The sequence below is a fragment of the Castor canadensis genome, chromosome 6 (genome assembly GCF_047511655.1).
Source record: "Castor canadensis chromosome 6, mCasCan1.hap1v2, whole genome shotgun sequence".
In the NCBI taxonomy this organism is placed as follows: domain Eukaryota; kingdom Metazoa; phylum Chordata; class Mammalia; order Rodentia; family Castoridae; genus Castor; species Castor canadensis.
This window is the reverse complement of record NC_133391.1, coordinates 90,704,699-90,718,878: the sequence shown is the minus strand read 5'-3', so window position 1 is coordinate 90,718,878 and position 14,180 is coordinate 90,704,699. Positions and strand designations below refer to the sequence as shown.

Here is a 14,180-nt window from a genome sequence, read left to right as displayed (position 1 = left end):
TTGTTAATCTGTTCATGTGATTTTGCTGTTTAATCTTAACTTGCCCACCCCAAATCCATTCTCTATACTTGTCTTCCTGTGGGGACTGACAAATAAGGCAATGGCAGGAGCTAAGGAGGTGATACTATATGGATCATGGTTTCAATAGTAGTTGTCACAGCTCTCACTTAAGGTTTTGGTGTGGTTGAACCTTCTCCCCTAACTCCATCCATCACTTAGTGGGCATTTCCTCAATGTGCTCTTTCAGTCCCAGAGGATTCTGGTTATTGCTGGTCACAGATGTCTCTTATAGGCTCTCTTTGGGTTCCTTTTGAACCATTTTTAAATGTTCTTCAGTTAAAATCATGATATGTGTTTCAGCTCTTTCTTGCCAGGTCTCTTAAAAAACTTTAGTAATTAACTTGGTGTGGTGTGCAAGCCTGTAATCTTAGCACTTGGGAGGGTAAGGCAGGAGATCATGAGTTTGAGGCCAGCTTGAGCTATATAGCAAGACCCTAATTAAAAAAGAAAAAGAAAATAACTAGTGATTAATTAAATTGTATTAATGTATTTTCTAATATTAAATGAATCTGACATTTTGGGAAGTCCTTCAATTTGGCCTTAATGCGTATTGTTTTGTTTGTATCTTTCTATTTGTGCTCATGAGAGAATGAAATTTTCTTTCTCATTCTGTTCTTTTCATATTTTGATACTAATATTACACTATCCTCATGACATGAGTTAAGGAGTGTTTTTCCTGTATTTACACTATGAATAATTTGCATAAGATTAAAATTTACTTATGCATATTTGATAAAATAATATGGATTATTTTTCTTGAACTATTTATGAATGTGAAATGTCTTCTGGAATTTATTCATTTTATTAAGGGTATTTGGAATAAAGTTGTCATATCCTCTTTATTTTTGCGTGGGGTATTATTTGAGACAGGGTCTCACTTTGTAGCCCAGGCTGGCCTTAAACTTTGAATACTCCTTCCTCATCTTCCCAAGGGTTGGAATTACAGATGTGTACCACCACACAGGTTATCTTTTAAATATTTACATCATATGTAGGCATAACATGTTTTATATCACAATATTATTTATTTATAGATTATCCAGACTTTCATTCATTTCTGTTTTATTAATTTTGCCAGATTTTTTTCACTTTATTATTGCTTGTGAAGAACCCAGTTTAGGCTCAATTCATCCAGTCATTGTATTTTTATTTTTTATTCTATTTCTTATTATCTTCATTATTTCAAAACTTCTTGCTTTCTTTTGCTGGATTTACTTCTTCTTTTGTACCACATTAAGTTGGATGCCTAGCTCATTACTTTTTATCCTTCTCTTTTTTTCCCCAATACATACACATAAATAATACAATTTCCTCTAAGCACTTTTAGCTGCTTCTTGAAATAACTTTAAAACAGCTTTATTTAGATATAATTCATGTACTATATACTATTCACCCATTTAAAGCATATAATTCATTGACTTAGTTTATAATACATTTTTAAAAATTATGGAAAAATTTCTAAAGTAAAGTTAGCATCTTAATCATTTAAAGTGGACAGTTCTAAATTAACTACATTCTCAATGTTATGCACACATCACCACTATTTATTTCCATTTCTCCAAACAGAAATGACCATTAACACCTCATCCTCTCATCTCCCATCCCTGTTTACTGCTAATGAATTTGCCTATTCTAGATATTTCATGTAAGTAGAATCCTATTTGTTTTTGGTGAGTGCATCATTTCACTCAGCATGTGTCCGAGGCTCATCCATGTTGTAGCGTGTGTCAGAACCTCATTCCTTTTCATAACTGAACAATAATGCTCTGTTTTGTTTATCCCTTCATCTATTGATAGACACTTGGGTTGTTTTCATCTTTTGGTGATTGTGAATAATACTGTAGTAAACCTTGATATATAAGTATCTGTTGAAGTCCCTGTTTTCAATTCTTTTGGATACATAACCAGGAGTGGAATTCCTTGGTCATATGTAAGTCTCACTCTCTCTTTTTTTTAATGGCACTCTATCCCTGTGTAACTTTTAAAGGAATAGTCAAACTGTTTTCTATAGCACCCACACCATTTTAAATTTCTCTCAGCAATCAATGTATAAGGGATCCAATTTCTCTACAACCTAGTCAAGAATACTTATTTTCCTTTTTTGGTTTTTGAGATTTTTATAGCCATTCTAGTACATGTGAAGTGGTATTTCATTGTACTTTTTAATATGCTTTTTCCTTATGATTAAGAATGTCGAGCATCTTTTCACAAGTGCCTATTGGCCATTTTCCTTTTTTTTGGAGAAATATCTAATGAAGTCCTTTCCTCATTCTAAAACTGAGTTACCTTTTTGTGTTTTGTGTTATAGCTCTTTATATATTTTGTATATTATGCATTTTCACATTACATTAAAAGAAAACCATGACGCTTGCTGTAACTACCTCAAGTAAAATGATTATTAAACATATTTAGCAATCAGTAGATCAACAGAAGACTGACTGAAAGTCCTATTTACAAAATCCAGACAAATTTGTCACTGATTTGTGAAGCAGTTCACAAAAATCACTATGATTATCACTACTTTTATTCAGTGCACAAAACTGAAAAGTGAACACATAGGCATATATGTGTAAGAACAGAATTCTAAATGGACAGAGCAAAAACGCAGAATGAAATAATGCCCAGAAACCCAAGGCTGCTAAATTACATATTTCTGTGTAATAATAAGACAACATGATATGGAAGGATCAGAAACATTACATTTAGTATTTTCCTCTCCACCACTATATGAAAGTAGTGCAGGGGAAGGACCACTTTTCTTTAGAGTTTTCTGTGTTCTCTACTTCAACTCCTGAAGTCTCTTTTCTCAGAACTGTCACTTCCAGGCCCTTCCTGGTCTGTTCCTAGAAGAAAAACAACTGGAACCTTTGGTTCAAAGGTCTGGGTTGGGGATGGGGTGCCTCTGTAGGAGCTGGGGACAATTGTCCTTAGAAGACAGTGTTGAGAGAATGAAGGCTCTCTGAGACCAGCTTTCCCTGGGTTGTCATTCTCTAGTGTGGGACAATCAGGAGTCCAAGAATTCTAGGAACCTTAAGATGAATTTGTGAAGTGAGAATAGCTAGCTTAATTTATACCTTCTAAATAGTTACATATGTGGATCCCCATTTTTACTCTTGACATGGCTTGCAAACATTGCAAATAAGATGTTATGAGTAAAACTGGGGTATTTTCTGTGCATATTTATTTAAAATCTGTACTAGAAATCTCTGCATAAGAATTCTGAATTTCAATTATAAAATCAACACTTTGAATAGGTTGTGTTAGCTACATATCCAGGAGTAAAAATAACTTTGATCATAAATAATAGAAATTGCAAAACAAAAAGATGTGTGTGATAACAATTGATGTTATCCACTAATATTCTGGTTCTCCTCTTCCCAGGAATATGGAAGACTGTACTTAACTCTGCTTTAGAATTATGTGTCACTATGTGGCTACTTTGGTCTTGAAATCTGTGGTCTAGACTCTGTAACAGATTTTGGGATGTAATCTATGTACTATAAAAACTTCCTGCCACATGAATAAACATCAACTATGATTTGGATATAATGCTGTTCAGATAAATAATGAGATCAACTTTGAAGCTATTTCTATAGCTTTTTTTTCAGTAACTTGCATTGAATCCATAATTACTTTACTTCCATTACTTTTACTCCCCACTTATTTGCCAGCTTTGAGGTATAACTGATGAATAAAATTGTTAATATTTTTGTACAATTTTTTTGATGGTATTGCAGTTTGAACTCAGGGCCTTATGTTTGGTAGGCAAGTACCATATCACTTATTTTTTGGATAGGGGGATAGGATCTTACATTTTTGCTCAGGGCTGGCCTCAGACTGTGATTATGGGCACACACCAACACACTTGGCTTGTTGGTTGATGATAGAGTCTAACTTTTTGCCTGGGCTGTCCACCAAGCATGACCTTTCCAATCTGCATGTCCCAAATATCTGAGATTACAGATATGAGTCACTATTTTTGGCCTCTTCCAGTCTTTATAGATTATTTTGTCAGGGAAAGGCCTTCACTAGTCTGACCATGCAGAGGATCTGCATGGGCCATCTAGTTGGATTCTAAGGTGGGCTGGCCTGGCTCCACAGGGTCAGTCTGGTGCCAGTGTCTCCTGGGGAAGACCTGTATCTTCAGCTGTGGGAGGTAATCTGGAGCACCCTTGTAAATTATACAACTCAGTGCATACCTGCAATCCCAGCTGTTTAGGAGGAAGATACAGAAGGGTCAGTTTGAGGCCAGCCTGCAAACTGCAGAAGTTAGCAAGATCCTGCCTCAAGAACAAGCTGGTTGTGGTGGCACGCACCTGTGGTTTGCCAGCTACTTGGGAGGTAGAGGTAGGAGGATCATGATTTGAGGCCAACCCAGGCAAAGTTACTGTGATACCCTCTCAGAAAGAGCACACTAAAAGCAAAAGGACTGTGGGGCATGGCTCAAGCAGTGGAGTGCTTGCCTAGAAAGCATAGGCCCTGAATTCAATCTCCAGTACTGTGATAAAATAAAAAAGAATTGTACAGTTCAGTGGATTTTGGTATATTCACATGGTAATAAAAGCACTACTAATTTTACAACAGGATCTTAACACAAAAAGAAATTCTATACTCATCAGCAGCAAATGACAAGGTGTGACCATTATAAGAATGTATATAGCATCACAAAGTCTTTTATGATTTAGTGCTCAGTTCATCATCTCCCCTTTGCCATTTACAGCATTATTCCAGGGGTGGAGTGAGGACGAAATGGAACCAGGTCCTTGATGAACCAAAAGGGACATGTGGGATAGCCAAGAAATGAAGCTTTTTGACTTAAACCACTAAGATTTGGGGATGATTTGCAGATACAGAATACCTAGCCTAACATGACTCATGCAGAGGAAAAAAAAAAGTTTGATGAGAAATTATTTAGGTAGAATTTTTTTAACTACTAAGAATTTGCAATTCAGAAATGACTCTGAATGCTAATTGTCTTCTTAAAATAGAAAGTAAAAGAGGCTGATTTTAAGTCAGGTGATCATTGGAGGAAAGTCAACTCATCTGCTCTGAGGACACACCACTTATATTTACCAAGGAATGCCTCCCTGTGATTCCATCATGAGCTTTGTTCTGCTGATGGGAGGACAGGTTTGATAAATTATGTTTCCTTAAGGTTTCTTTCTGGAATTTTTCCTGGAATTTATTTGGTCTGCAACATAAGATGAGGCCTTAGACCGATTTTTTCCCTTTCGCTTATCCTCTCACCTATATTAAACATAATTAAATCTTCAGTATCATGTAGCCATTATTCACTATGTTGATGAATAATATGAGATATTCCATAATGAAATTAAGGCTTCATTGCCAATGCTATAGGTCTAGTTTAGGAATTTACTACTTATCTTTATAGCAAAATCCTATCACATATCTTTCTTTTTTCCTCTAGTCTTTACAACCTTGAAGTTTAAACTTTCTAAAACACTGTTCTGATCATGACATTTCCATATATGAAGACCTTCATGTAGTTTTTGCTCTTAGAAAATAATTAAGCAAGGCATTTATATTAGTTTGCTAGGGCTACTGTAACAAAATACCACAAACTGGGTGATTTAAACAACAGAATTTTACTGTCTTCCAGTTCTGGAGGAAGTCTGAGATGAGGTTGTTCCTACTGAGAACTGTGTGGAGAACTTGTCCTATGCTGATTTGCCGGCAATCTTTGGCATTTCTTGGCTTATAGAAACATCACCTAATCTCTGCTTCATCTTTTGTGTGTGTATGTGTGGTACTGAGGTTTAAACTCAGGACATCACACTTGCTAGGTAGGCATTCTCTATCATTTGAGCCACTCCGGCAGCCCATTTTTTTGTGTTGGCTATTTCTGAGATGAGGGTCTTACAAACTATTTGCCTGGACTGGCTTCAAACTGCGATCCTCCTGATCTTTGCCTCCTGAGTAGCTAGGATTACTGGTGTGAGCCACTGGCACCTGACTTCTGCTTCATTTTATATGACATTAATCCTGAATCTGTGTCCAAATTTCCTCCTCTTATAAGGATACCAGTCATTTAGGATTAGAGCCCATTTTATTCCAGTAAATTTCATGTGAAGTAATTACATCTAAAAAAAAAATCTATTTCCATATAAGGTCACATTCTAGAGTTATGGAGGTTAAAACTTCAACAGATCAATTTTGGGAGGGGCCTTAACAACATCCAAAGTTCCCCACTGGGTTCCTAGTTAATTTTTCAGTGTAATTCCCTCCTTATCTTGCTACTTTTATACTCCAGGTAGTGAAAACAACAAAAAGACCCCTTCTGTGAATTATACTACTATTCTGTCTGTGCATTTCTTCTCCCTTACTTCTTTCATGCCCACTCACCAATTCCTATACATTTTTTAAGGTCAAGCTTAAATGACCCCTTTTCTATAAGGATGAATCTAAGTTTCCTATACAGGAACATCTCTTTTTTGCTTCTCTTAGTACATTCTTTGTACTTGTCTCCTGGAATTTAGCATGTCCTAACTTTTAATTTGTGTTGTATATGACTGATATGGTCTATATTCCTTAAGCCAGTATTTGCCTTATGAGCATGAGGTATACATCCGATTCACCTTTTAATTTTCCCATAGTGCTTTATAAAATTTGTTGAATAAAGTTATATAATCATAGAAACTACAGCTTGAAATCTTTGATATTAGCTGTTACATCACTAGTTTTTTAGATTGCAGAAAAAAAATCTTATTAATTGATGTGTTTGGTTTTAATATATAATATGGGAGAAACCCAAAGGTTTTCAAACCAACAAATAGTTTCTGACCATAATATTGAACCTATCTTATAAATCAAATATGAAATTATCAATATTCTATAAAAACCCATTAAGCAATCCTAAAGTATTTCCTACACTATTGTGTCTTAAGATCCTGACACAGAAAGAAGTTTCCTATCATTCCTGTTAAACTTCATTCAAGATTTACTAATCCCACTCCAGTAGTTTAAATTTATTTTCAATGAGGAATTATTCCAGAAAAACTAGAAATAAAAATGTGATATTGATAGCAGACAAATGTTTCAGTTTTGTGTTAGAATTTATTTCCTAAGAAGCAAAAGTACTTTGCCTGTTCTGTTTAGAAGAAAAACTGCATTCTATATATTATATAATTCCTTAACATACATATATATAATATACATATACTCACATTCCAATGTGGTACAACAGTAATAAAATAAACCTATAGGATTTAGTCATTAACAGTGCACGGAAACACTTCTATATAACCAATTTTAACAGCTAAGATACCAAGACTCAAGGGTTTTTTTGCTAACTTAAGTACTCAAGTACTTGGTTTGAAGAGTCCAACAGACTGAAAGTCTGCTTTTCAAGAGTACCATGATCTTCTATCAATGGCGAGATTTTGGCATTTCTATATTCCAATAGTTCACGATCCTTGCTTGATGTCAAGAGTTCATTATCGACTACACCTATAGTCGCATCTTCTACCAGAATATTTGTTTGGTATGCGCCAACTGGAATTTCAGGTAATCCAATGTAGTCATGATCTGCCACTACGGAACCTTGCAGGAGATAAAGACTGTCTGAAAGAGGAGACATGGAAGGTGCTTTTTAGAATTATAACTGAACATCATTTAAAAATTATACACTGTTAAATGAGGAACAAAACCCAAAGTAATAAAAATTAACTATTAAGATTAACTTCTGGGGAATTCCCTTATCTATTAAATAAATATACATGTCAAAGACTGGATAAAATTTTTTATATATATAGATGACAGTTCATACACGTAGAGTGCAGGAATATAGGGATACCATGGATTTTAAAACAAATTTTACTATTCCCTTGACTTTTCTTTGGTAGATATTTATGTTGAGGATTAGGTGGTAGGAGTGGTTTAGATTAAAAAAAACAAAATTACCAAATTATATTTTGACAATTATGATATCCTCAATTTGCTTTTACAAAGCATTTCTGGGTAAATTAATAGGTTCAACAAAGATATTTTGACAAATGGAATTGTTAAATCTCATATTTATAATTTTAATGATTATCCAATCTTCACAGAACCCATCTTAAGAAGATAATACCAAATTGTTATAATATGAAGTAATAAACTAAGTGATAAAGTAGTCAAAGTTGGTATTATGTGACAGGAATGTGTAAGGAGACAGGCTTAAATGAAGCAGGTTAAAAGCTTAAATAATTGAAGTTTAATTTAATACCAAAAATTCTTACAAACTTTTAAGGTCTACCTAGTCCTCACTGAAACACTGACAAGGAATCTTCCCTTATCAGCATTTTGTTACATTTTTATCAAATTTATCATTATCCACAAGAAAAAAGTATGTAACATGAATGTTAAACTGATGGCAAAGCAGCAGCATCTTTTACTATAAGGACTAATAGATGGAAAATGATTCCTCCCTATCTGATACTTCAATTCATTACAAAAGGGAACTCTTCTCCACCATAGATGATTAACTTCCTGACCCTTTTCTTTCTGGATCTTCTCTCAAAACCTTCACACATGCTCTTAAAGATTTAACAGCTTAACGAGTTCTTAAATTTTATCAAGAAATAGCAAAAAAAAAAAAAAATTTAGATTAGGAATTGATGAAAGTTTCTCAAAGAAGAAAAATCTGTCAGTATATCAAGGAAAATGATCCTACTCTACTCATCCTTGTAACTGAGCCTATTTCAACTCCAGAAGTTCATGTATTTAAGAACTTCAATTCACAAACTTTGATAGGTCATACAAATCCATAACTTCTAACAACAGATAGCCTAAGTGGGCTTGGGCTTATATGGTCTTACATTTCACACTTAGCTCTTTATTAGGTAAAGTGTGCTTGGTATTTTAGTTTTGAGAAGTTTTCAAGTTTAATCTCACCAATTCTTATTAATTCAAAGTAGTGATTAGACTGAAAATAACATTAAGAAGATACACTATTTATGATGGAATTAAAGTATGGATAATTGAAAGTGGTAAGAAAATAATTTCTGAATGCTAGTTGGACAAGAGGAATAAATCTGAAAGACAAAATATAAATCATGCAATACATGAGAAGTGCTTTGACTAAAAGTGGCAAGATAAAAGAAAAAAATGATCAACAAAACAAATGTTTTGAGTGTGTTGTTAGCAGTTCAACATGGAAGTTTGCTTACTAGCTTACTCTTCATACTGGAGAGGGCCAGGTAGCAGTCTAAAAGAGAACTGAAAAGGTCAGGTATGATAAAAAATTAAAAATATAAAACGGCTTGTTGATGAATTTAAAAGCCATGGAGAATTCCATAGGTTCAAGGCCTCCACACTGTGTGGTTATCAGTGATACCATATCATTTAAGGAATTTGCAAAGACACTTTCAGAGATCTCTGATGAAGTAGGATTTCTGTCTGAATGTTTTTCCATACAGATGAGCAAGCTGTATATTTTAGAAAATATGTCAAGTATACATCAATGCAGAAAAATATTCCTAGATTTAAAGCTCTTAGAAGTTACCACTTTAATTTCCTGGATATGTATTCTGAGAACTAGAGTTTAAGCACATCTTAGCTATACTGGACTTAGAAGTGAATGGATTTTACGAACATCATCTATTGGTAAGAAGAAAGTTTCTATGTGTACTTAATGCAAATAATATACAAATACACATCTTTTTTCTTTAAATAAGTATAAACCTTATTGTAACACAAGTGTAGAGAGGAAGGATTACACTCAGCAAATTCTACACAAGTCACTTATATACAAAGGAAAACAAACTGAGGATGTCATGGGCCTGTTTGTGTGGGGAAAAAAAACATTTACAAAGACAAAATATGTTTCAACTCTTACTATAGTCTAAATCTACCGGAGTCAATATAAATGCTCTTTAAGTTCAATAAAGACTATCAAGGAAGAGATTCTTGGGGACCATGTATGTTGAAATAATGATATTTTGGAAATGCTGAGTATTAGAAAATATAATATTAAAATTATTTTCACCTACCACTTTGAACTTTTTAAAATTGTGCTAATAGAAAATTTATATACATGTCACATAGTTTTTGTATCATGTATCTGTTGAACAATGCTGATCTAGAATAATCCTGAGTTAGGAATATAGAAAATGAACATGCTGAAGTTTTTGCCATCAAAATAGAGATAAACATATTTACTGAGTTACACTGCACAACAGACTAGACTATTCTTCTCTTGTTATTGTACTAATTCAATTATGATTATGAGCTCTAGTTGATGAAAGTATCATTTTAGTTTTTGTTGGTGACCAGGCATGAAGCCTGGACTGGGAATAATGGAATCTGCACAGCCTCTCCATGTAGGAGTTTGCACAGCCTCTTCATGGTAGAAGTTTGCACAGCCTCTTCTACCATGATTTGCCCAGCACCTGGAGTCTTGACCTTTGTTCTCACATCTCCTTGAAGAATACAACCTGCTGTGTCTGCATACCAGCCCTCTGATGCAAAACTAGATAAAGTACCAGAAATGTTAGGAGATTCCCTGATGCCAGATTAATCAGTACCTAGATAAGGTGTTCTGTGTGCCCTGATGATTCCAGAACTAATGTGCTGTAATTAAGCTTCATCAGCCTTAGGAAAATTAGCCCACCAAACCTCATTCCTTTTACCTTGAATCAAGAATTGTTAAAGCTTGATTTTTACCTGAGTCTTTTCCTTGTACTGACCTATAAAATAAACACTCTGGCTCAGGTAGGCACTCACGTTTCCCATCAAGAACCTGCAGCCCTCCCGATCCTAGCTTTCTGTTTTATGTCTGTATGTCTGTGTGTGTCTTATTTCTCATTCCCTGCCACTCTTAGTCAGGTTCACGCAGCACACTCATGCAGGTTGTGGGCAGTTTTGACCAGACTGAATAAGTAAGTCTAGTTTTTTTTTTGAAACTGAGGTATTTTCAGTATGCTTCAGGAAGATGTTATCAGCAATTTTGATGTAATTTTCCTCATGTAATTTTAAGGAATAAAACAATATTAAAAATAATTGATTTTTAGGTCAAGTGTGTTAGTGCACATCTGTAATCCTAGCTACACAGAAGGTGGCGATAGGAGGATTGAGGTTCAAGACCAGCATGGGCAAAGTTAGTGAAACAAGCTGGAGTAGCAGCACATGCCTAGAATCCCAGTTATGCAGGAGGCAGATAAAGGAAGATTTCGGTCCAAGGATGGCCCTAGGAGAAAGCTCAAGACCCTATCTGAAAAATAAATGGAGCAAAAAGGACGGGTTTGGCTCAAGTGATAGAGTGCTTGCCTAGCAAGTGCAAGGCCCTGAGTTCAAACCAGGAAAAAAATTGACTTTTAAATTTCTCTAAGTAGAAAAAACATTAAAATAAATACACTGAAAATACCTAAATGATTTGGGTGGGTTAATTCCTCAAATAGGAAGAAAAATATATGTACTATTTAATTTTCTTATTCTTAAGAAAGGTGCCTAAACTAACCATAGATATGGGTTGACTAATCCTCAAACTTTTACAATATGTTGTCATTCTAGTATATCCTTTCTTATGGAAAAATAATAAATAACTTGATACCGTATCATTATCATAATAACTAATGCTACCAGCAGAGAGCTTGGATTAGAAATTAAGGCTTTTCTCAGTATGAGAGAAACTCTATTAATAATAATGTAGAGCCCAAAGGCTTAATGTCATAGAGACTAAGCTTTGCAGACCATAATTGTGGTAGGCAGAATAATGGGCTTCCCAAAGATGTCCACATACTAATTCTTGAAACCTGTGAATATGAACCTTACATGACAAAATGAGAATTAAGACAGTGATGGAATTACGGTTGCTAATTATCTGATCTTAAAATGGGAAAACTATCCTAGATTACTTAGGTGGTCTAAGGACAAGGTCCTCTAAAGGAGGTGGAGCCGCTGCTGGCTTTGAAGACAGAAGAAAAGGACCAAATTAAGGAATGAAGGTAGCACTAGAAACTAGAAAGGAACACAGCACTGTTAACCCCTTGATTTTAGCGTATGTAGGCCTCTAACTTACAGAACTTAAAGATAATAAATCTATGTTGTTTCAAGACACTAAACTTATAATTTGTTATGGTAGTAATAGAAAACTTAAATAATAAAAGTCATTTAAAAATGGGGGATTTCAACCATAGAGAAAAAACGAGACTAAAACTTTTGGGTAAGGCAGATCCAAAGCTATCACAAACAAAATAAATTAAAAACTACTCAAAATCTGTCTTGGATGGAATAGTGGATCAATAACATTACTTTTCCTTTTAAAAGAGATCATTTCACTTATAAGAAACACTGGTATGTTTTAAAATTTCTTGTCAAAATAATTAGTTTAAAAAACTGTGTGGCATTGAACTAGACAAAATAACAATTAGGCCTGCTTAAAATAGCCATGATATATAAAGTAGATCTCATACTAAATGTGTAACTCTGTATTATGTTCTAGATAAGAATGGATAAGTTGGCAATAGAAGTGTATCTGCTTAAGACAAAAGTCTTTATAGCTATGGAAACTCAAGACGGGCAAAGAGTAACAATGACAAATGTAGAGAGACAAATTTCTAGTTCTTTCGGATATAGGTTATCCAAATTTATGACTATGATGCAAACATTTTTGGGAAAATAATGATACTGAGAAAAAAGATGGTATAAATCATAAATAATGCTTTTGCAAATGAAAGAAATACACAAAAAAGGACCAAATAGTAATCAGCACATCCTCTGATTCACAGGAAAAACTTAAGCAAATTCACCTATCAATCTATCAATTGCAGTAATACTGCAATTTTCTTATATTAATGGAAGATGTATCTGTAGAGAATTCAACCATGAGGCAAAAACTGCACTGCTTCTATTTAGAATCTTCTGTTCTCCATTTGGTTCTGAAATAGTCAGAAGCAGCAAAATATCTGACCTACTTTTTATCAGTGTTTGGTAGAATGAAATGCACAGTGTAGAAACAGATCCTGGTACCACAACATTTGAAATATAAGTTTTATATAAAGGAAAGTTAACGCATTTGAGGGGAGCAACTCCTGATTGCCAAAGATTAAGGAGGAAATCCTGCTATAAAAGAAAGGACATGTGTCTGTATAATCTTTCTTTCTATTTAACTTCTGGAAGAGAGAAATTTAAAGGGTAAGAACAAGGACTAACAGCACTTATCTTCTAACAGAGAATATAAGTACTTGTAAGTTTCAGAATTAGAACATACTCCAAGATAAGGATAAAGTTAGTGTAACTGGGTCTGTCACAAGAAACAAAGTACTCAAGAGCTTTTAACACAAGAGTTGTGGCTCAGATCAGAAGCAGAGTTGAGTTATTATTAGTGAGTAACCCCCCAAAGGGCTTTATATCTAAAAAATGTAATAGGACAAGAGTAGGTTATTTGTTGTTGCTGCTCTTATTGTTATTTACGTTTGTTAAATAACTTATGTTGTTAAAAAATATACCACATAGTATCATCCATTAGGTGATATTTATATTTAAATAATAATGCTCTATAGAAAGAGCACAATTACCGAACAAGGTATCAATTAACTTGCTCTCAGTTATCTGCCTCTGAGAAGTTCTAGGGAATAGATATGCCAGGACAAATTAAAGGTTTTCATAAAGTACGGGACTTAATCTGAAAGCCACAGTAAACATATCATTTAGTCTATGTAAGAAAGGTTGCAGAGATCAGTATATACTATTAAAACAAGTCATATTTTGGGGCAATTATATTTTGGGCAACTTTGTGTAGAGGGCTATCAACTCTTCTTCTAGCACCATATAGCATTCTCAGTATACCCTAGTCTACACTTGTATCTGTTCCTACTGGTGGCTTACCCATGAAGCAACATTAAAAATTAATGACATTCTTAAAGTTCCCTAATTTATTTATCTCATAACTAGATTCTGGGCCATATGTTTGTTTTAGGCATTAATGATCTTATTTTTTGTTTTTCCACACTAAAATGAGAAATAGAGTGACTAATATATCATGCAAGTGAATAGAGAAGATGCAATCCGTCCTTCTGGGAAACAGGTTCAGTGTTTTCCATGTAAACTATGAAAAACACACTAGAAATCAAAATAAAATCAGTTCCACATACATCATAATAGAACAGACTACTTGGGATATC

The 14,180-nt window shown here is 34.2% G+C and overlaps 1 protein-coding gene across 5 annotated transcripts in view; it reads right to left on the bottom strand.

The window, feature by feature from the left end:
• Nucleotides 1-2,262: 2,262 nt before the first annotated feature.
• The window catches only part of Gin1 (gypsy retrotransposon integrase 1), a 28,592-nt gene continuing 16,674 nt past the window's right edge, over nt 2,263-14,180 (bottom strand). For all 5 annotated transcript variants that reach the window (XM_020167857.2, XM_074077026.1, XM_074077025.1 and 2 more), the window contains one exon: nt 2,263-7,641. In XM_020167857.2, the coding sequence (XP_020023446.1) occupies nt 7,367-7,641 (275 nt within the window). In that variant the 3' untranslated portion in view covers nt 2,263-7,366. The remainder of the gene's footprint in view (nt 7,642-14,180) is intronic.